The sequence below is a fragment of the Rhamphochromis sp. 'chilingali' genome (genome assembly GCF_963969265.1).
Source record: "Rhamphochromis sp. 'chilingali' genome assembly, chromosome: 1".
Taxonomy (NCBI): Eukaryota; Metazoa; Chordata; class Actinopteri; order Cichliformes; family Cichlidae; genus Rhamphochromis; species Rhamphochromis sp. 'chilingali'.
The window spans coordinates 66,443,583-66,468,446 of NC_137929.1; the positions used below are offsets into that span (position 1 = coordinate 66,443,583).

The window sequence follows — 24,864 nt, forward strand, 5'->3', positions numbered from 1 at the left end:
GACCAAAGTACACACCTGCATTTGAGTTATCCTCACTGAGGTCATCATTGCTCTCAAGAAGTATGGTATAGTCACTTGAACCACTTGCTTCACCACTTAGGTCACCTTCAGTCCCGTTGTCTGTGTCATCTGAGCTGAAAAGAGTCTTCCTGGGCCTGCCTCGTTGTGGCATGGAGCCCTGCCTCTTCCTTGGAGACTTCATATTTTGGAGTCGTTTGTACAGTTTGGTATAGATGGTCAGCTGTGGTAAAATAATATATATTTGTACATTCTTTTTTTTATCTCGCTCAATTTTAGATATTGTAGTGAGTAAAGAATGACTTACGTATGGCATGTGTGTGTCAGCATCACGTAACATGGGGTAATAGTCGACAATCTTCTGCGACATTGCTCTCATTTCGAGTTTGGAGGGGTATGTTACTTCTTTCCCCATGGGACTAGCACGGAGGATTGCAACCATGCTGGTGACGGTGTTCCTTACAAGTCTGCAACATAGCTCCTTCGACATCCTACAGTCCTTTTCCTTTCCACTGTGGAGCAATGCAAAGTACTGACTGCGCACCATGTCCAACTCTGAATCTGTATACACCACATACTCTGGTGGGTCTGGCATTTTCATTTTTTTGTCAGCAGTGTAGGAAATGGGAGTGGAAGTTTGAGGCTGACATTGTGACACATCAAAGCCTAAGGGGTTACTCTCGCTTCGATGGAAAGTGTTGGCATCTTGGTCAGTACTCTTAAACTATAACAGTTGTGGGATATAAACAAAAATACACAATTAGGCAAATTAATGCTAGACAATATGGACAGTAATCATCTTCTTAGTGGTATAATGTGTATTTACCTTTTGGCTGATAAAAGCCCAAATCTTCTTTCTACGGAAGAAATTTTCATGGCCCGGAAAAAGATCCTTTAGGTCATCCCGGGTAAAGCTCCTCAAAGTTTCCTCATCAATATTCGCAGCTGTAAAAGAGAAAAACAACTTCAAAAGTGATATTTATTTCTCTTTTCCTGGGCGTGGCTTATTACATATTGAGGTCATTTTTTTTGTCAATAAATGTATTTTAGCAATAAGTAATATTAACAGGATAAAATGTCAAACTTAAAACAGTTTATCAAATATTTGGGAATGCAATAAAACTATTTTTGGCTGTCTTCAAGAATGATGTTCCAAGTCTATTTTGGCAAAGACAGCTCAAGGCTATAATGTGGATAAAGTTCAGAGTAGAGTGCAATTAGGGTTGCCAACCGTCCCTTAAAATACGGAATCGTCCCGTATTTCGAAACAAAAGTACACGTCCCGTATTGAGCTAATAAGGGACGCACTTTGTCCCGTAATACAGTGAGAATCAAAAGTAGTCTATAAATGTTAATGGAATTAACGCTTTGTTTGAAAACATAATTCCCAGCCCCTCTCCTGCTTTGTGACCAATGAGCTGACAGCACACTTACGAGTATGACAATTCAGATTACCACTCAACTCATTGGTCGAGGAAAGGTCGCTTACGGAGAAAATACCGGAAGACAACAAATGACCACAACAAGAAGCATGGCCAACAGGGAAACAAACGCAGACACTGCGGTGCAAGTCTCGGACGACAGTAAACCTAAAGCTGGGCAGACACTGTGCAATTTTTTTCAGTCACGTTATTCAGCTCCTGCTCAAACTGCACGATTGACTCGCAGGGGTTAGAAGTTGGTAGGTCACGATGCAGGGTCTCACACTATACCGCCCGATGCTCTGATGCGACCTGAGTGCTCACACTGTGCCTCCATAAAATGAAGGTTATAACAGAAAATCTGTCGCGCTCTCTCTCTCTCCGTCTTACACTCACACAGACACACACACCACCACCATCAACTTTGCTAAATTGCTAATGAAAAACATTGATCGGGCAGCTGTGATTGAGCAGCGATGTAAATCCAACTGTTTTCACGGTTGTTGTGGTCATGATAATTTTGTGATGCCACATCGAAAAGGCTCGGATGAGCTTTCCAAAGTTCTCCAAGTTGTGCCTCCGTCGCTTGTGTCCAGATCACACGCTGCACAGCCGTGCTGCTCCGTCTTTTTCACGGCGTTTACGTGTTTGCGCATGAGCAGTGTGAGCGGCTCACGAGCGATTGATGATCGGGAGCTGGTCGTGAGGTGTTAATCACTTCTCGTTACCCCACGTATACTACACGACGCACGATGAAGGCCAAAATCGGTCCGATCACTCAAAAATCGGCTCAAAATGGGCCTAAAACCGCACGGTGTAAGCCCAGCATTAGAGCAGCAATGTTTGTTCCCCTCAGAGAAAGGGAAGAATGGGAAAAGGAAAACACCTGGCTGGAAAAAGTTAATATGGGCATGTGCAGTGAATATCAGCGCTATGTGGCCAGAAGTGTGATAATATAATTTATTTTGTGTAATAAACAACTGCAAGAATAGATGATTACAACAAATAGATGACTAATACATAAAAGTAATACATAGATGAATAATGATGATGAGTTATGATGCGTAATCATGGGAGCAAGTGGGTTTACAAACAGGAGCAGCTGATTAGCATTAGAAAAGCTGAAATAATACCTCAACTGAAGCCAATTGTACTAAATGCACTAAATGTGCACTGTTACAAGAATGTTTTTCTTTCTATTGTTTTCTATTATTTTAAGTTAAGCAGGACAGAGTTCTTTTAAAGAAAGATTTACTTATATTCTCAAAAGTTAAGCATGACAGGCTTCTGTTTAAGAAGGAGACCTGTTTTATCGTGTTAATGTTGTCATTTTGAGCTAAAAATAAATGGCTAAATGATCATTTGTTTCACATGTGTTCATATCACAAAGAATACACATCTACTTAAATCAAATTCAAGTCAAATGGTTAAAAAAATAATTTCACACACAAAAAAAGAGCTAGAAAATTCACCACACTGGGAAGGGTGAAGACAATTGGGTCACCCGGCCCTGGCCACGAGGTGTCCCTTATTTATTTTTCAGGGAGTTGGCAACCCTAAGTGCAATCCTAGCTCCAAGTTTCAGAAATGATGCTAACAGATGCTAAGGCTGCTTAGCTAACGTACCAAAATAACTGAAAAATAAGACTTACCCTGCAACACAGACAGTATGACATCGTCAAAGTTGTCCATGCCGTAACAGCAGTTCTCTAGTTCGGTTCCAAAGCCTCCACTCACAGTACCTGGAAATATCCTACGGCTTAAATAAGAACATTTAGCTAAAGTTAACACATTAGCTAGATTGCTAACTAGCAGCCCTCACAAAACACGACTTTATCTTAATAACACCGTTGTACCATAGTATTTTTCAAATCAACTTAATGTTACCAACCTTAAATTACTGTTCACTTTGTTTAGATAAATAATTTTGATCTTCCTAACGGTCCTGATGGTTAACAAAGCAGGGGAAAAGAGTTTGTCCCGCGTGAAAGTAACATCACGACAGGAACTGAGAATGCGCATGCAGAAAATTATTTATATTTAATTTTTTTTAAGTAAAAAAAAAGAAAATAAAAATATAAATTCAGTCTTAAACACTTATTGCCTAAAAATAAATATAACTGATGTAATTTAAACCTGAAAAATTGGATAATTAAGGATGCATATATTTTTAAAATTGCCTACCTTTCCCATGGTCCCACACTCTCATCTGTGGCCTTCAGTGGAGAGCGGTAAAGTAAAGCTGCATTGCTACTGCGCGAAAACAGTTCACCATGGCGCTCTGGAGATGTATGATCTGTTTTATCTTTGTTTCTTTAACTCTGAAGGTGCTCCTTAGCCACATAAATGCAGCTCATGGTCGAAGGCAGGATTTTTGGGTTTACTGTGGAATAGATGGCTGTGAACAAGATTTCAGAGCTTTTAACTCATTCTTTCGCCACATTAAACGGACGCACCCTCTGTATTTGACGAATGGAAGCCCACCAAGAGGATGGAGGATCCCCCCAACATCCCACTCTTTAGGATCGGAAAATTTTGGTGTTTCAGTCTTTGCCAACTGTAGTACTGCAACAACAACCAGCACCGTGGAAATATCAACTGGTGGATCTTGGCCTGAAGTGCAGGAGCCTCAGGTTGTTGACAGCCCGAGCGCGGTAAGTGTTAAACTAAATAAAATGTAGTGTGGCTTCTGATGACAAATTTAGCTATGTCTAACTCCTCGTATTTGGTCCTATATTACTTTTAATCATTTTCTCCATTTTTAATCAAGAGAAATTTAACGAGATCTCGCGATATTATACCGCTAGATATTGTTCTTCAAACTGTTACAAGCGATTTCCACCATGGTTGGATTTTAAATCACAATTTCATCCTGCAGGATGAAATGAAAAATAAATAAACAGAATAGCAGTTCAGTGTAGATAGTACAGGCTATGCTGCAGCCGGAGAAGGCACACACTCTGCGGCTGGCATGTCTCCTGGTGAAGTTTGCATCAAAGACACTCTCAGCGCGTTTAAATCGTTCAATGTGACAGCAATTTGGGTATCTCGTAGGAATTACATTTTCAGGTAAGACACAGAGTATTTGGAAGCACTGTAAAAAAATCTGTTGGCTAGAAATACTGCCAAAACATGGATAAGAATGATTTTTTTGAAAATTAAATAAATTAATAAATACAATACAACATACAATAAAATATATCCATATACTAATACTAACATAAATTCTAAGTGCAAATCTAAATTACGTGATTTAAAAATACATAAATAATTTAATAAATACAACAAACATGTAAAGAAACTAATATCTAAGTGCGAACAAAAATTCATTATTTAAAAAGATAAAATCTCATTCTCATGAATCCAATCCCTAGCCTCATCAAAACAATGGACAACCCCTTTTTTATTGTTTCTTTGTCTTTGATTTCTTTTCCATTTTTTTTCTTTATTCCAAAGAATGAATATTATATTATCTTATATTATATTGAATATTCACAACTGTAACACTAATCACTGTCATGCACTTTGTTTTTTAATGGACCAATCATTAGGTGTAACTGATTATACCTGTTATGTAAGAATTTCTATAATTGGCCAGGAGTTTGGACTAACTTTGTTTTTCTGCTCTAAAGGAAGAAGCTGTTGCTACAACATCCTTTACCAGACACGATATTACCAGATCTGCTGCAGCTTTTGCTATCAGTGTTCAAGAACAGTGCCACTTATCACAGGTATGTTATAGTCTTAATGGATCAATACATTACATAAGGCAATCAATGTCTTACTTGTTCATAATGGAATTCAGAATTTTTTTTTTAATATAAATGCAGAATAAGTTACTTTTGTTTCAAATGTTTTCACAGAGAATGGTCAAACATATCATCTCAGGAGTGCAACAGTATCAGGCTGTTCTTTTGGATACGCTCAAGGAAAGAATGAAGACAGTGTTTGAAGATAATGCCGAGGGAACCACTCAGCTTCAAGATGAGGCTTTGGCTACATTTGATAAATTCATGGATCCTTTCTCCACCATTGCATATGGACAGAGTAGAGCCATAGGGGAAATGTTCTGTCCAGTCAACGCCGAGGAAGTAGTAGTATCCCAGAAGATATGTTGGGTAAAGCAAGGTCTTTCAAGGGTCATGTCCTTAAGGAACAAAAGTTTTTACTATGTACCATTAATTGAAAGTCTAAAGCAGTTAATGACTAATGAGAGAATCTTTACCATGTTGAACACTGCACCACAAAGAAGCAGAGAGGGATTCTTCTATGATTTTAGAGACGGGTCCCTCTTTACATCTCACCCCTTGTTTTCTCAGAGGCCAAATGCATTGCAATTAATACTGTACACAGATGAAATTGAAATATGTAACCCCTTAGGGTCCCATGCTTCTGCAAACAAATTGGTCATGTTTTATTATACTTTAGGAAATATTGATCCAAAATTTAGGTCAAAGTTAGCTGCAATACGACTTCTTGCTATTGCTAAAGCAAGTGACATTTCTCAGTGGGGTATTGATGTTGTACTGAAAAGAATACTTCAAGATCTATCACTGCTTTACAATGGTGTAAGGATTGAAATGTCAAATGGTGAAATTGAATTGTTTGGTGCTGTTATAGCCATTTGTGGAGACACGCTAGCCCAGCATGAGATTGCTGGCTTTAAAGAAGGGATTGGTTTTGCTTATAGCAAATGTAGACACTGTGAATGCAACTTTGATGATATGCAAAGTGTTTTTGAGGAGAAGAAGTTTGTTCAAAGAACTCTGGAGAAACATATCAGGCAGTGTTTTGAAATAGATAAAGCAAGCACAGATTTATTGAAAGCGTCCCTCAAAACTACTTATGGAATTAATAGAAGAAGCAGACTAGTTGATGTTCCTGCATTTGACCTGATCAAACAAACTCCACAGGACATAATGCATGTTATTTTTGAAGGTGTTGCATCAATGGAAGTTAAATTTGTATTAAAACACCTAATTCTCTCAGGACAATTGGAATTAGACAAGTTTAATTCAGACATTCAAAATTTTCCTTACTCACCTCTTGAAATACGGGATAAACCATGTCCTATTAGCTTTGGCACTTTAGCGGCTAACGACAACAAATTGAAACAGTCTTGTGGACAGATGCTAATTCTTTTAAAAATATTACTTTTTCTTTTGTATGGTGTGGAGAGTGAGTATGTTGTATTTATTAGAAAGTTAATTATGATAGTTCAAATAGTTCTTGCTCCCATTATTTCTTTACAAACTGTATTGCAACTGAGAAATATGATTGAAGAACACCTGTATCAGTTCAAGCAACTTTTTCCCGAAGCCAATATAATACCTAAGCAACATTATATGTTGCATCTTCCCAGTCAAATCTTATCCCTTGGACCTTTAATAAGGAGTATGTGCATGCGCTTTGAGGCAAAGCACTCCTATTTTAAACAGTGGGCTTCTAAGTTAAATTTTAAAAATGTTTGTAAATCCCTAGCAAACCACAATCAATTTCTTGAGTGTTGTCAAAATGAAATAGGCACTGAACATCCTATTTTTGCGAAAGAAAAGGAATCCGGGCCAGTATCAGCTGTTAAAAATAATGAATATGTTAGGAAAAAAATTAAAGAATTTTTTGGAATAGATGTCATGCAGTCTGTTGTCTCAGTGAAATGGTATGTTCTAAATGGCAATAAATACATTGCTGGGAAGTCCATGATTATTGCAGATGTGGATGGCACTTTCCCTGTGTTTGGACTGATAAAGGATATCTTTTTGATTGACTCATCTTTTATTGCTTTTGAGTACCAATGCTATGAAACTTTGAATTTAAATGAAGACTTATTGGCATATGAAGTAACTGTGCCCATTGTTGCTCAAGCTACAGAATTAGCCCATGAGCTCATTGATTACACTTCATACTTTTCTATTAGTTTTAAGGACAGTGTGTTTGTTCCAATCAAATACAGTCTTTCTGATATTATTTCCCATAGAAATCACCCTTAAGATTAGGGTTGCACCAAGTATTGGCTTAGTGTAGTTTGTGATGATATAAGTTGACAGTCATTAAATGTTCCCTAAACCAATGTCAATGTTGTACCACATAATGCTGGCATGCTGGGACAAACAGCTGTCTTTGAAATGTGATTTGTATCATAAATTGTGGTTAATTTTTTTCCCTTATATGTACAACTTTGAAGTCAGACATGATTTTGAATAAATAATATTTTCAACAGATGCCTTGTGTGAATTTCCTAAATCAAGCAAATTGAGTTTGTCACTCTATCTTGAAACAAGTGATATTTTGAGAGACATCTGGTGAGAGACCTAATGTAGGCTATTTTAAGAGTTATTCTTCCCATTTCTGGATTTCTGTACTAATATAGACACAATTATATGGTTATTCTCGATTTAAGTTTATTATCTAAAATCCAGACTTAGAAACAAGTAAATCTTTTTTAAAACAAGGCAAATAATCTGGCCTGTCTAAAAATAAGATTTTAAATCATGGCAAGCACCAGATAATTTGCAGTGCAATGACTATCGCCCTGTAGCCCTCACCTCAGTAGTGATGAAGTGCTTTGAACGCCTGGTCAGAGACTTCATCATTTCTTCACTACCAGACACACTGGACCCACTACAGTTCGCTTACCGTCCAAATCGTTCCACAGACGATGCCATCTCTCATCTCCTCCACACATCACTCACTCACTTGGACACTAGAAGGGGGAATTATGTTAAAATGCTCTTCATAGACTACAGCTCTGCATTTAACACCATAATTCCCTCCACACTCACCACCAAGCTGGAGCATCTGGGACTCAGCTCATCTATGTGTCAGTGGATCTCCAACTTCCTAACTGGCAGACCACAGGCAGTAAGGATGGGCGGACATGTCTCAGCCTCCACCACTCTCAGCACTGGAGCCCCCCAGGGGTGTGTTCTGAGCCCCCTGCTGTACTCTCTGTACACATATGACTGCGTGGCCACTACCAGCTCCACCACCATCATCAAGTTTGCTGACGACACCGTCGTGGTGGGCCTGATCTCTGATAACAACGAGACGGCCTACGTGAAGGAGATTAGGAATCTGGAGAACTGGTGCCAGAGGAACAACCTCCTTCTAAACGTCAGTAAGACAAAGGAGCTGATAGTGGACTTCAGCACTAAGCAGGAGAGGAACTACCAGACCCCTGTCATCAACAAGTGCCCAGTGGAGAGAGTGGACAGCTTCAAATACCTCGGAGTTCACATCACGCAGGACCTGTCATGGTCCTGTCACATCAACACCGTGGTGAAAAAGGCCCGACAGCGTCTCTACCACCTCAGACGCTTGAGAGACTTCCAACTGCCCTCCAAGGTGCTCAGGAACTTTTACTCGTGCACCATAGAGAGCATCCTGACGGGAAACATCTTAACCTGGTTCGGGAACAGCACCATGCAGGACAGACGAGCTCTACAGAGGGTTGTGCGGTCAGCTGAGCGCACCATCCGCTCCGAGCTCCCTGACCTGCACTCAATCTACAGCAGGCGGTGCTGGACCAAGGCCAGGAAGATCGTGAAGGACCTCAGCCATCCCAACAACAGACTGTTCTCTCTGTTGAGGCCAGGAAAGCAATTCCGCTCCCTGAAGACCAACACAGAGAGACTGAGGAGGAGCTTCTTCCCGCAGGCGATACGGTCTCTCAATCACACCACCACACAGTACTGACCCACACATATGGTTCTTACACACACACTGGACTTTCTGGACATTGTTTTCACTTCATCACTTAAATCACTGCTGCTGTTATTGTGTATATATTTATTTATACTTCTTGTGTATTTTGTTCATACATTCTTATATAGTTCTATATTGTGTACTGTGTATTTTGTTGTACAGTTATTTTATTTTCAATTTAATTTATATATTTTATCTTATTCTTTCCCAGTGTGTTGTACAGTTATTTCATTTTTAACCTTAATTTATATTTTATTCCTTCCTAGTTAAATTTACCCTTTTTAATTTTTCATATTTATTTCCTATCTTATTCATAGCCTTTTCCTTTTTTGTTTTCTTTAGGTCACGAGCAGTTGTCCAAGCATTTCACTACATATCGTACTGTGTATGACTGTGTACGTGACAAATAAAATTTGAATTTGAATTTAAAGTGCTATTTTAAGTGCTTTAAGTACATTTTAAAAATGATACTGCCTTTAAATAATAATGATTAAATTTGAACATAAATTGGAGCTTTTCTTCTTACAAAATAACACAGAAACATAAAAGGTTGTTTGACCAACTTCACCTTTAAGTGAGTAACCTTAGCCAACATTATTTTGTACATTAGGCTAAAACAGTGTGATCATTGAACATTTTAGTGCAAAAAATAACAAACCCATCGGACTCACAATACTTCATCTGAGATTATTGCAGCTCCTATGTGTGCATCAGCATAATCGGTATACCAGGACATCTAGCATTGTCAAAAGTTCCCTTTTGCTTGGAATGCAAAGTGTCATTAAATGCGTTTTCTTTTACGTGTTATATTTTTCAAATGACTTAATCATAATTACCGCCTTAAATTCCCACTCCTAATTATATTATATTATATTATATTATATTATATTATATTATATTAGAAGCTGAATCACAGAAACATAAATAGAGGACAGAGATGTAAATGGCCTGTATTTGTATAGCGCTTTTCTAGTCCCTAAGGACCCCAAAGTTGTAAGAAGTGAAAAGATGTTTGTGGAACTTGATTCCAGCTGTCGGTCGGAGTTCTCCTTGTCCTGTTGGCTGTTCGGAGAGAATATTCCATTAGTGGCACGACTGACGAGGAGGACCTTTGCTTCATGTTTGCTGTGAACTCATCAGAACAGCAAGCTGATAACATCCATGAAACAATAATCAGAGGAAGGAGGAAAAAATACATTTTTCAAACAGTTATTGCCTTTCATGTGTTGTGAAAATTTATAACTGTTATTTGTCCACTGCCATTGTAGCTGCAGCTTCACTCACTGTGATCACCAGCTCCTCTATAAAGCTTGTTCAGGTCCAGGCTGTATCGATCCATGGATCAATAGTACTGACAGCAGTGTTGGTATTGGTTGAATATCAGCATGATATGAGTGTCTCTTATACACTGATTTGTTCTACATTAGTTGATCAGAAGGTTTTTTATTTTCATTCGTCATATTTTTACATAATCTTCAGCTTTACAGCAGGAATAGGTTCCTAATAAAGTGAACAATGAGCATGGACCGTGTAGTCCTCAAAATGTTGGAGCCAAAACTGCACCCTGAATTAACTTTGAGGGACACCAGGTGAGGAACCTGCAGCTTTACTGACACCCAGTGGACGCAGCAGGAAACTGCGGCAGCTCAGACAGTAATTCAAGTGTTTATGCAGTAATTCATTAAAAACTCTGATATTCAAATAAATGAAGGTCTTTTTCATGTCACTCGCTCAGCGTCTCTCTTCTTATCACCGCTGATCAGACACATTTATTCATTTGAAGATGCAGTTAGCAGCTGACACGCTGATGATGCTCAGTAGATCTGATCTTTGTATCTGGATTTGTTTGACAGGGACAGTGTTCATGTTCATGGACATCAGGATAATGAGCTAAACTGCTCATTTCCATGTGTAGTCCCTGGGCAGGTCACATGACTCTATCCAACATACAAAGACACACAGACACACAAGAAAAGCCAGAGAAACAAGATGAGCTGTTAGAGCCAATCTATAGAGAAATATTTTTGATACTGTTTCAGTTATTATGTTACATGTTTGATTTTGTATAATATGTTGTTAGAGAATAAATGCTGCGCGTTTAATTTGTGTCGGGTAAGAAAACATTACAGCGCATGTGTGGTAGCAGGTTAGAGTGAGCCAGGACGGCAATGGAAATGTGCGCTGTAGCAGCAAATACTTTTTGACCGTGACATCTTTTGTTTGTATGTACGAGTCAGACATAAATCTGAACAGCTCACATTAAGAAGTGGAAGAATTATTTTTTCAAAGCTTGGAACAGAAATTCGCAACTACATGAGCCTTCAAAGTGGAACATGTGGACTGTTCCTTTATTACTACCACTGAAGGCCACGCCCCTCTGGTCATGTGATCATGTGGTTTGTAGGAACGCTCCTCTTCCTCACCTGTGCTTCCTCTCCTCTCTCCTCCACCTGTTACAGTGAGGGGACGTCCTCCATGATGGAGGAGCTGCTGGAAAGTGCTGAGAGTTTCCTCCAGAGTGAGACCTCTGTCACAGTTCAGAGGATCTACGGCAGCAGAGACCTTCATGGACACACAACAACAACATCACACTGACTCCACTCTGACATCACTGATCAATAATCAAAGAACACACAGATCAAACTGATTGATCAGCCATCAGAGGAGTCGGATCAATGGAGCTGCTTCTGTTCCTGATGTCCCCTGTTTGATGCTGGACCTGAACTCTCCCTGCAGAGGAGACACAAGACAGTCAGAGACAGACACACACACACACACACACACACACACACACACACACACACACATACACACACACGCATACACATACACACACACACACACACACACGCATACACATACACACACACACACACACACTGTGGAGCAGGGAAATTATTTTACTGCTATCCGGTTGTTCAGTGATGACGCGACGAATCCTACTTCCGGGTCTAAAGTAGTCTGCGTTTAATATGGCTTTTGTGTTGTTAACATGTTTAATGTTTTGTATTTTCTTCTATTTGATCTCAAAAAGCTCCTAAAACAGTCAGTGATCCCTGTTGACCTCCCTCGGCTTTTATTAAATAATCATTTATTTAAGCTCAGTTTTTAAAACCTTAGGATGTAGCTACAGCCCAGCCCATGCAGCAGTATATGAACGACTAACCTCGTATTGTGGATGGATTATCTCAGTTGTTCTCCTGGCTGAAGTTTGGTCCTTTTACAGCATCCTGCCATGCGATTACATTTGTTCCTGACCACAGAGAACACTCACGTTAACTTTTATCGAGTGGAAAAAAAGTTAGCTTGTTCATATTATGCTAACATAGCTGTGTCGCTAGCGGTCACGTAGCACATCATTATATACCAGCTAGCCAAACTTCAGTAACCCTACAAACGTCACTGCTGTTTAGTTTTCTGTCTTCATTTATGCTGCAAGTGATAGCAGAGCTGTACGTTTGAATTTGTTTCCAAAAGCCCGCAGTCAGGACATGCTATATTGTATTTAGATAGAAGCTAGCGAGCTAACTCCCTGCTAACTTCTAACTCCGTTAAATGTCATAAATTCCGTTTTCATGGATGCCTGGATGTTAAACTCAATTGTTACACCTGGTAGAGCAGAACGCTGATCATTTTATTAAAGATGAAAGACTTTAGACAGTTTTTCAACTCTCAGTAATGCCACAGTGATCGTTTGATATATGGACCTGCAGCGGAGTTTAGGCCCAGACACGGCTAGTGACGTCAGACTGAACAACCGGATAGTTAAATAATCATCATCATTACCATTGCATTAATAATATAAGCTGCAGCATTGATATTGTATTCAGAGGTTTAAACAGTGTGTGTGTCTTTCAGAAAGACTAAGTTGCAGGAGTTGACAGGAAGTTGCAGAAGGCTTTGCAGAACTGAAACCGAAAGTCATTCTGAGGAGCAGGTTAGACGAGGCTATTTGAATTACTAGGTTATTCAAATTGTCTGTTATACTTTTATATTCTTTTACTAAGCTCTTAGTAGAGGTTCTTGATTAAAACATTTATTCAACATAGTACATGTAGTTTCAGTTAGGTTATTACACATAAGGATGAGCCTGTGGTCTGGTAAAAGGTCAGAAGTGCAACGGGTGAATTGAGAGAACATTTGAGGACGACACACACACACACACACACACACACACACACACACACACACACACACACACACACACACACACACACACACACACACACACTCAGTTAGAGAGAATCATTTATAGGTGGAAGTTTAATCATGTTTTGCTCGGGGTTGCGAAAGAGCAGTTTGTCGCAGAACTGCTGCTGAGGTGTCAAGATGACAAGAGAGCATCCGGCAGTGACAGGAAGTACCGGCCATGAAGATAGAAGACAACGTTCTTTTAAACTGTGTTAAAAGTCATTGTGGTTTTGATTTGATGTGTGTATATATTCTGTCTGTGACGTATGAAGGGGCGTCGTTAATTCAAACTCTGATGCTATAAAAATCTGTGTATGCTTTGATTAAGTCGAAGATTAATTCCTGTCTGCGTACAGAGTCGTCTTCCCACGCGTGTATTCATTAAAATCAATTGTTTGACCAAGATCTTCTGGACCTGGTTGTTTGTACTCTCCTTCTCAATTATGTGAACCTTAACAACACACACGCACGCACACACACAGACCTTTGACTATGAGCTGCACTTTCTTTGATCTGAAGCAGATGTTCCTGTTATACAGTCCACAGTCATATTCTCCACTGTCTCTCTCTGTGGGCTGTTTCAGGGTCAGACTGAGGTCTCCAGTTTTCAGCAGGTCTTCATTCATCTTCGTTCGGTCTCTGTAAACCTGGTGCTGTTCTTCAGGCTGGTCAGAGCCGTTCTCATACACGTGGACCTTCCTATATTTAGGTTCATAGCGTTGCCACACCACTTCAGCATCTTCAGGCAGGTTTTGTGTGGTTTTGAAGGGCAGCTGGACAGACTCCGCCCCCTCCTCCACCTCCACCTGACACACTGAGAGGACAACAAACACAACATGAGCTGTACAAAGTGTGATTGGTGTTCAGAGCAGCATCATGTGACTCTTGTTCTGCACTAAATGAAGCGATGGAGTGGCGCCTCCTTCAGGCAGAGAAACAGCTCATGGAGAGAAATAATTATTAGAGCAAAAACAAGAGTGGAGCTGCAAATAAGGCCGAGAGGAACGCTGCAGAAAACTGTTCATGTGTGAATTCATCACTTCATAGATTTCTTTGAGCACTAAAATCAGAGCTGCTTCTATTTCTAATATGACAGCTGTACATTAGAGCTGCAACACTTTAAATGTGAGCCATAAAAACATGATACTCTAGCCCACTGAGACTGAACCACCATCATGAGTCTGACCTCTGACCTTTGACCTGTATCTACAGCACTGACCTCTGACTTTCAGCTTCACTTGTTTCTTCAGCAGGATGTTTCCCTCCCTGCTGTAGATGGTGCAGGTGTAGGTCCTGTTGTCTCCATCTGTGGGGTGTTTCAGGGTCAGACTGAGGTCTCCAGTTTTCAGCAGGTCTTCATTCATCTTCGTTCGGTCTCTGTAAGCCTGGTGCTGTTTGTGAGGCTGGTCAGAGCCGTTCTCATACACGTGGACGTTATCACCATCACTGTCCACCCACTCCACTTTAGCATCTTCAGGCAGGTGAAGTGTGGTGTTGAAGGGCAGCTGGACAGACTCCACCCCTGAATCCACCTCCACCTGGGGGACTGAGAGGACAACAAAGCACAACATGAGCTTGGATGGAGACATTTGTGTTGACTCTAACAGGCTGAATGCTGCTGCTTCACTGGGAGCTCACTGTTAGATAGAAAGTGGTCAGTGTGAAGAGGAGACGCAGCAGAAAGATGAAGACTGACAGGAAGAAAGCAGTGAACAGACTGTTGGAGCTGCTGTTAGTGGGACAGGACTTTATTCAGTCTCTGAGGACCAGATTTGACTTGATGAAGCAGAGAAACACAGTCTGAGTGTTTCTGTCACACTCACTTCATCACACAGCTCAGTTTGACAACATGTGGAAGAATTTGATAGAAGCTTCCTTTAGTAAAAGCACCAAGTAAACACCATGAAAACACCTCACTACACACAAAACTGCAGTACTGGCAAATTGTACATAAAGTATGAAAAGTCAAAGTACTTATTGTGCAGAAAAATGTTCCCATCAGTGTCTGTGGATCAATATTACTGCTGCACATGTTTAAGGCTGAGCTCATTTCAAATCCTTTCTATTGTGTTGAATCTGCAGTAATGCATCATATTCTATAAAATCATATGTTTGTAGTGGCTGTCCTGTGAGGACCACGTCTCTCTAAACAAACAGCTGTTAATGAGCTCACAAACACAGGCCTACAGCTGGATTTGAAAAAGTCCATTCAATAGAAAATCAACAGTCACAGCTGGATTCAAAGGCTTGAGCTCTGTGTGACATGGTTACCTGTCAGCATCTACAGGGGGATTCAAATATGAAGGAAACATGAAGGTGGTGCATTAGAAAAACTGCTGCTTCAACTTTGTACAGTCAGCCAACCAAGTGATTTCTCAGAGATGTTAATGTGAAAGTGCTGCTGTTCAACTTCCTGTTTTATTAAACTAATCATGGCAGGATCTGACGTTTCCTGTCCATCATCAAGGCTTTCTTTGCTAACGTGCTAAAGGAGTTATTTAAAGCTTCTTCACACAGCACTCTGACTCCTCTACATCACACATATTAGCCCAGTGCTCAGTAAGCGGAAACTGAGCTGTTACCATGACAACACACACACACTCACCTCAATAACACATTGATCTGCTTCATAGCTCTCTGCTCAACACTGTTTCAATAAAACTTTCAAAGGTACACTAATGGAAACTCAGAGACAAGTCAGAGGAAGTCAGCGTGGAGCTGCAGCATTTTAAAGCAGAACAAATGGCTCCACCTTCCCTCCACCTTTAATGCAGCCTCATCTCCAAGGACAAAGCTTGTTAGGATGAAATGTGCTGTTGCTCAGCATGTAGAACATGTGTCCATGTAGCACAGCGAAGCCCCAACAGCAGCCGCCTGACCCTTTGCTGCATGTCCACTCCTCAGTCTGTCTCCCTGTTTTCCTGTCTCTGTCTCACTGCTCTATCAAGACCAAACATCTTTAAGCTGACAACAGTCGCCTGTTTATGCTGATTTAAGATCAAACCTAGAAAGTTTCACACAGGTTTTCTGAGTCCTGTAGATACAGAGCAGAATGAACTTTAGACACATGGGTGAGAAAAATCATGACGAGCGATGAAATTACACACAGATGCTGATTTTTAGAGACTTTAAATTTTGAAAGTTGTTAAGAGAGATTATTAATATACTCGGCAGTAAAGCCACTGCTGCAGAGGATTTATTCATGTTTAGCTGTTTTAATTCAGAGAACCAGATCTGGCACAATAACCACCATCTGCCTCACTTAACTGATTCATATTTGAGACAGAGTCACAGCAAAGCGAGTTTGATGGCAGAATTATTCATACTTAAATTATAAAGGTTACAGTACAAATCAGATCATTACTTTAATATCTTTGTATCATCAGTGAGTGACACATTATTTTCACTGGTTGTAGAGTCTTATTTCTATTTAATGCATGTCTAAAATATTTTCTCCCTCTTTGAGACATTTACTTTGTGATCTGGTAAATGCTCCTTCAGCTTCATGCTGCTGCTGATCAATCAGCTCTGCCTTTCTAACTCACTGAGGACCTCCACTGGTCTGGAGGACGTAATTATTATATTTTCACTCTTGCTCATCTTTGATGAATCTTTACTTTCTAAGGTGTTTAATAAGATGATTATTACTCTGCACGTTTTCAGTATGAGCTTTGTTCTAGTAAAGTCTGCGTATTACCAGCAGGGCCCTAGAGTGCGACCAATTTGGTCGCAAATGCGACCAAATTTTTCAGTGGTGCGACTAAAAATAAATATTTGCTCGCACCTGTGCGACCAAATATTTATTTTTAGAATCTGCGCTAGATTCTGAGCTGCAGGTTTTGTCTCTCTCCAACCAAAATTCGCCGAGCCAGCAGCAAACTGCGCTTCACATTTGATCAATGTCGTCATGAATTCCCTCTGACTTTTGCTGTTTTGCTTCCACCACAATAAAAATCACACTTCCTGCACAGCTCTCAGTGTGTACTTCAGGAACAGTTTCCCGTCTCAAATCTGTTTTCTGCATTATTCATTCGCTTATTACCCACCAGTCTACCGTTGTTTACAGCGCTGTCTTTTTCTTTTTTCACTTAAATGACCTCGGACAAGAAAGCCTAATTTCTGCTGCTCAATACTGAAGAAATTTAAACTTCTTAAAATTATGCAAAATTACAGAAAATTGCAGAATATTTTTAAGGTTATCTGCTATAAAAAGCCAGACCAGGAAAATCTCCTTCATGTTTTTCTGTGTTTTATTCTCAGTTACTTTCACACAAAGGCATGTGTGGATGTAGGTGTGGGTAATAAGAAAAGATGAAAAGAACTATTGATAACTTTTTTGTTAAGTTAAGGCCTGATCTGTCTGAAATTCATAGCCAGTGCTCTGACACGGTGCCATCAATCTTTGAAAGCTGAAAAAGCACAGTGTATCCAGGAAACACATTATATGCTGCAATAAATGCACTGCCCAAGTGTCCCCTCTCCCCATGGCCTTTCAGCAGCATGCAGCAGGTCATCAGAGGAGGCCAAGATGATGATTAAGTTTAACATTTTCTACAATATTGACAAAGCACTTTAAGCACAAGTTTGTTAGTTAATCATTTAGAGATGAATATTGTCTGTATGGACTCCCCCCCCCCCCCCCCAAAAGAAAGTGCACATGTAAAACTGCGGTGTTAAGCGATGCGGTTAATACATTTGAGTACGCCTAACTTTTGTGCCGGTACGCCTAAATTTTTAAAGTTAGGCGTACCGGTGCGCCCATGTCAAAAGGTTAGTCTAGAGCCCTGACCAGGATCCCTGTTTAACTGCTGGAGGCTCAGAGTGTAAATGGTAATGATGGAAAATCTTCCATCACTGTAACCTTCACCAGGTGCCGAGTGGAGATATTCGTGTAAATTTTAAAGAGATGTTTCTCAGCACAGTTAGCGTTCATTAGCTTCTTCTTAGCACAACTCTCTTTTCTGGATTAATGTGCATGTTGTAACTGTCACACTGAAGAAAGAGAAGCTCTCTTATTTTCATGCACAGAAGAAAAACTGGTGCTTTGGAGATGTTTTAGAGGGGGCGGACCCACCAGAGATATCCTGAAAGTATCACATAGTTAACTGCAGAAGTCTTAACATTTGGAAATCAATCTGAAGACAGCTGAGATGACTAATGCTTCTTCTGTTTTATGTTTCATAGTCCTGCTGAAACATGTTGTAGTTATTCTGACGGAGCTATGACTGTTTTTTGCATCTAGTTAAATATATAATAAATAACATCAAACTTCCTGACACTGTAAAATGCATTGAATAGATGGATGGTTTGATTTGATCCCACAGTCACCTGACCTGTATCCACAGCACTGACCTCTGACCTTCAGCGTCACTTGTTTCTCCATCAGAATCCTCTTCCACCTGCTGTAGACGGTGCAGGTGTAGGTGTGGTTGTCTCCATCTGTGGGGTATTTCAGGGTCAGACTGAGGTCTCCAGTTTTCAGCAGGTTACTTTTCATCTTCGTTCGGTCTCTGTAAACCTGGTGCTGTTTGTGAGGCTGGTCAGAGCCGTTCTCATACACGTGAACCTTCCAGTGGTAGTAATCATGCTTCCACTCCACTTTCGCATCTTTGGGCAGGTGAACTGCGGCTTTGAAAAGCAGCAGGACTGACTCCACCCCTGAGTCCACCTCCACCTGGGGGACTGAGAGAGAGAGAGAGAGAGACTGCATAAGAGGAGCAGAATGAGGAGGAAGGTAGTTCATCTTTGTGTTGTAGGTTTTGAGATTTATGGTGGGAAAAAAACCCTTTTTATTACAATAAACATGATGTTCCGCTTAATCGCATTCAATTATAATGAAGACATTTTTTTGCTTTTCTGAGGGAACTTCACATTTAGGCCCTGTTCAATCTGATCTCTGCAGGCTACCACCATGTTTAAAGTTTACTGAATCCAGAAGTTGAGTTATATAAAGGAGACTGAGAGCTGTGTAATCCATTATTGTATTTTGTAGTTTCTATAAAATGACCACAGGAGGGCGACAGATCCTGGCTGAGTTCTTCTTTGAGTTTCTCCTGCATGCTGTTGGGTTACTCACCCTCTTTTTTCATTTTAATCTCCTCTCTGTCCTCCTGTGTTTACCTGCTCCTCTCTCAGGTGCTCCACCTGCATCGAGCTGTGTGTCTTCCCTCAGTTTAGTCTTAGTACAGTGCTGCAGTATTTGTCCCTTTCCAGAATCCACACAACACAAGTAAATTCCAAACATAGTTTTGAAATGTGGATTTCATTAATTAAAGATCAAAGCTATCCAAAGCTATCTGGCCATGGATCAAAAATCCTGAATGAACTGTGATGAAATACATTTCACTGCCACAAGCTGCTCTGATTACTGACAGACCTGCTGAATCAAGGATTCACTTAAATAGAAGCTGTCAGACAAAGTGAATCTCAAACAGCAGCACATCATGACACGATCTAAAGAAACAGCCGAGAAACAAAGTCAGTGATGTCTGTCAGTGTGGAAATGCTTACAGAGACATTTCTAAGGCTTTGGGACTCCTGTAAAGTCACAGTGAGGACCATCATCATCCACACATGGAGAAAACTCAGAAACAGATTAGTTCAAGAGCACATCAACGACTCATCCAGGAGGTCACAGAAGAACCCAGAACATCTAAAGATGAGATAAAAGCTGAACTTTATGGAAGGTTTGAGTCCCGTTACATCAAGCTAACAGCATTTCATAAAGAGAACAGCAACAGTCAGACATGGTGGTGTGATGGTTGAGGTTGCTTTGATTCAGGATGACTTCCTGTAACTGATGAACCATGACCTCTGCCTTCCAACAAAACATCCTGAAGGAGAACATCAGGACATCAGTTCATGCCCTGAAGCTTAAGAGCACTCAGGCAGCAGGACAATGATCTGAAACATGCCAGTAAGTCGACCTCTGAATGGCTAAAAAACAAAACAAAATGAAGGTTTTGGAATATTTGATAAAATGGCCTAAAACACACAAGAAAGCTGCATTTTCTATTTCCTCAGGTTGTCTTTCTCTAATAGTAAAATTAGTTTGATGGTCTGAGACATTTAATTGTGACAAATATGGGAAAAATATGAAATCAGGAAGGAGCCAATAGTTTTTCACAGCACAGTATGAACTCGGCAGTCCAACATTTTACTGTTGGTCGTCATTTCACACCTATAAATATCTGGGAATCTTAAATGGTGACTCGCTTACATTCAAACCACATGTAGAGAATCTTGTGAAAAATCTGAAGTTAAAACTGAGATTTTATTTTCAACATAAGTTGTGTTTCTCTTTAATACAAAGAAGCGGCTTGTTGCTGCAACATTCTTGCCTGTGCTGGATTATGGTGATATTCTACATATGAATGCTTCTGCTCAATGTCTTCGAATGGTTGATTCTGTGTATCATGCTTGTCTGAGGTTCATCACTAACCGTAAATTTCAGACTCACCACTGTGAGTTATACTCTCAGGTAGGATGGCCTGCTTTGGTAAGTCGGAGGAACTCTCATTTATACAGTTTTATATATAAGGTGATACTTGGGTTGCTGCCTTCTTATATATGTTCCCTGCTTGTAATGAAACATGCTGGTCGGTATTCTCTTCGTCCGCATGGTTACTTGTTGCTTTCTGTTCCATTTGCCTGAACTGAACTTGGTAAAAGAGCTTTTGTCCATTTAGCACCCTTTGCTTGGAACAAACTGCAGAAGGAAAATGACTGAATTCATTTCATTAAGTGCTTTTAAATCTAAACTACGAATCCTTGAGGCCAAGTCCATAACATGCAACTGTTTCAATTAGACTGATTGTTATTTTAACTGAATTTTTTTTATTTTTTTTTAACTTTATTGAATTTTACTGAATTTTATTTTATTTTTTCATTTATTGTTGCATGCATGTTGTTGCTGCCTGTGTTTAATTGCGTAATTTCTGTAACTGTGAGACACCTGCTGCTGCCTATCTGGGCCAGGTCTCCCTTGAAAAAGAGGTTTTTATTAATCTCTGGACTTATGCATTTGAAGCTCATTCTGTATCTTACAGGAGTTATAAGAGAACTGGGACATTTTTGTGTTTTCTTGTTTCTGAGTGTTGAACCAAACTGGGTTCTAAAGCCCTGTTGGATTTCTGCTTTGATAGTTTTAAATAGTGATAGTTTGAATTTAGTTTTAAAACTGTGGTTTGCATTTTTAAAGGTGGAAAGTGTTAGATTTGTATTGTTGATTGTCATTTATGCTTAGAAATATCTACTCATATATGCTTAGAGTTTTATAATTAGTTGTAGATTGGTAGAGGTTTGATCCTTAATAGTCTGCAAACTTTGTGTGCATTCCAGAGTGCTCTGGCATTCACACACAACTTAAGGTCAGGAGAGAGGTTATATCTTCTCTTACTGATTTATGGTATAGGAGGACACCTACTCTGTATCTGTTTAAGTATAAGAGCCTTTTGTTCAGATGGACCGCTAGACTCCTGGCACCAGCTTTGGGGAGTCTTCACAGGTTCACATTCTCCCACACACACACATATACTTACACACACACACACTTACACAACGCACAGGCAAGGTACTCTTTGTTTGTATGTGGACGTCATATGTTAATGAACCTATGCATATTCATGTAACCACAATAAAAGGAGTGCTATGGGGAACCTGGCTGAGAGTCTGACGGAGGTCAAGTGGGTGGAACGACACTTGGCTCTGGGCAGGCCTCCCTCATGCATGAGTAGCCCAACGAACTTTGCCTACTTGGTGTTCAATGCTTTCGTGGTGTAGTTAAATTGTCTCGTTCCAGTGGTGGGTAGTGGTAGGTGGTGCTAGACAGACCCAACAGAAAGTTCTAAACATTTGTTTCAGACAGTAAATCAAGTGTGTAGCTGACTCGTTTCCTCTCAGTTCTACATCACTGACCTCCGACATAAAGCTGCACTCTTTCCTTCATCAGGACTCTTCCCCTCCTGCTGTAGACGGTGCAGGTGTAGGTGTCTGCATCTTCTTCTGTGGGGTGATTCAGGGTCAGACTGAGGTCTCCAGGTTCCAGTAAGTTTCTCTTCATCTTCGTTCGGTCTCTGTAGACCTGGTGCTGTTCTTCAGGCTGATCACAGTTATCCTCATACACGTGGACCTTCCTGTTTTTTCTGTCCGTCCACTCCACTCTGACGTCTTCAGGCAGGTGAAGTGTGGTTTTACAGGGCAGCTGGACAGACTCCACCCCTGAATTCACCTCCACCTTTGGGACTGAGAGGACAACAAAGCAACAAAGCTCATTTTCTCTGACTGAAATATTTAACGTCAAAGTAGTGTCATGCTACTCAGAGTTAAGAAGTCAGTGAAAACAGAAAATTGAAATAAAATAGAAATAAACATTTGAGGATAAATGATACGATATACTTTATTGTCCCCGCAGGGAAATTTGTTGTGGACTCAAGTACTGACACAGAAGCTGCCTACACAGAGTAAATACACAACAGAAAAACAAGAAATGATTTTAAAAAATGACTTTAATAATACAATTCTTGAATCACTATAAATGACAGAGTGATACTAATATTAAAATGAAGTGTGTAAGTGTTATTTATTATCGGTTAATAGAAAACAAAAGAGCCTGTGTCTGTTACACTGTTTCAGCTGTTTTTGTTCACATAAGATCAGGTTGTTATTATCAGTCAAGTTTATCTGATATATGAAAAAGTCATTTAAAGGTTGTTTCCTGTGTGTTGTGAAAGCTGATTGAGACTCTTGTCTGTGTGGGTATCATATGGTATGTGTGACTTCTGAGCTTACAAGCAAAAGGCCTAAAATGTAAAAACATTAAATTACTTTATTATTTTCAGTTTTTAACCTAAGCTCAGTATAACAAACACACACAGTGTTATTAAATACAGCAGCAATGATGTTCCTGTATTTGAATGTATTGGAAAGTAACGCATTACATTAAATTACATTTGGCAGTGATGAGCAGCCAGGCTGCAGCCTCTGTTTATACCTGCTCATGTTTCTACAGTAGAATCACCATGACGACCACTTTTTGTGCTGCTTTTCATCTTTGATTTTGGTTTTGTGTTCATACCTAAACCAGGGCTGTCAGCGGTGACGCGTCATCACATTTACATTTCTTAATGAAATTAACCTATCTAGAGCGGAGACCGAAGTCCCCCTGGATACCTGTTACTGCAGCTGAGAGAGGGTAAAAGGACTGGACGCTTGTGTTTAGAGAGACACAGAGTGCTAAAACAGAGTTTATCTTTGAATGTCTTTGACGAAAGTAAATCATCTTTAACTCTGAAGACATCATCTGAAGAGTCGCTCTGGGGAGTCCTGTTAGATTAGAATATTATTTTATGCCATGTTATACCCCTAACTAAAGATTGTGAATTATTATGTAGTTTTAGTTTGCATTATTCTCCTGAATTAGAAGAAGCTGATAACTATTGCATTAGTAAAACTGATTTGCATTACATTAGACTGCTGATTTATTGTGGATGAATGATATTGTTTTATGATGCATTATACTGCTGAGTTATAAGAAATACTGTTCGCAGAAAGTCATCGCCTTATTTTAGGCTTTTATGATAAGGTGGAGGCACCAGAGGCTATAAGAGTTTGAGCAATGCTCCACCATTTTGAGATCTGAGGCTGTCTGCATACAGTGTCCATCTCCCACGCGTGTGATCATTAAAATCATCGTTTGACTCGACCCGGCCGGACCAGTGTTGTTATTGTGGTTTTTCTCTTGTCTCCATCCCCAATATTTTGAACCATAACAGTCCAAAGTTAGAAATTACAGCAAGCACCGCCAGAGGAGCATCCACTGCCCAACACTGTGGACCCACTAAATTCAGGAGGATTTGGAATATGGAGATAAGTTCATCTTCAGGCCTGGATGTGCTCACCGTCCTCTGTCTCTCCATAATAAACTGAGACAGTAAGAGGACGTTGATTGGTTTTTCATCTGAATTATCAAGATTAAAATCTCAATGCTAAATAGATGTTGAATTAACCTTATGATACTAATGAAACCTGACGACTGGAATAACACTGTTTGATAGTATAAATGAGTATTGATCTATTTATAGTTATATTGAAATATGTAGCTGCCAGTAGTACTCGGCCCTGCACTCTGATCTATATTAGGTAAGAATACGTTGATTTATTCAGTATTTGAAGGTCCAATTGAAAAAACCTTAATAGATTTTTTAAACAATGTGGGAGTCAAACAGTTGTGTCTGTCTGGTTGTTTTAAGAGATCACAGACTGAAAGTGGTTTCCATCATATATAAGTTGGCTAAGTTGTCATTGGCCAAGCTAGCTGAAACAGAAGGAGAGAAGTAATATTTCATAATATTTCATAAAACCTTCATACAAATTTTATCTTTCAGCCATGTTTAGATTATTTTACAGTTCTGCACTTTGTACATAATTTAATTTATGTTTTGTTGAATTTCTGGATTCTTAAAATATACATTTAGAACATTTGTAATGTAGAGCCAGCACCGCTAATTTGTTCTTCTCTGGATTGTTAATA

General features: G+C 39.8%; 1 protein-coding gene across 1 annotated transcript in view; it reads right to left on the bottom strand.

Annotated features, from left to right (window-relative positions):
* The window catches only part of LOC308409726 (uncharacterized protein), a gene marked incomplete at its 5' end in the record, with an annotated part of 81,640 nt that overhangs the window by 3,047 nt on the left and 53,729 nt on the right, over nt 1–24,864 (bottom strand). The window contains 10 exons of the mRNA XM_080902675.1: nt 16–241; nt 326–742; nt 845–963; nt 3,092–3,181; nt 11,567–11,705; nt 11,788–11,873; nt 13,819–14,073; nt 14,554–14,880; nt 18,687–19,016; nt 22,251–22,577. Of these exons, the coding sequence (XP_080758801.1) occupies nt 16–241; nt 326–742; nt 845–963; nt 3,092–3,181; nt 11,567–11,705; nt 11,788–11,873; nt 13,819–14,073; nt 14,554–14,880; nt 18,687–19,016; nt 22,251–22,577 (2,316 nt within the window). The remainder of the gene's footprint in view (nt 1–15; nt 242–325; nt 743–844; nt 964–3,091; nt 3,182–11,566; nt 11,706–11,787; nt 11,874–13,818; nt 14,074–14,553; nt 14,881–18,686; nt 19,017–22,250; nt 22,578–24,864) is intronic.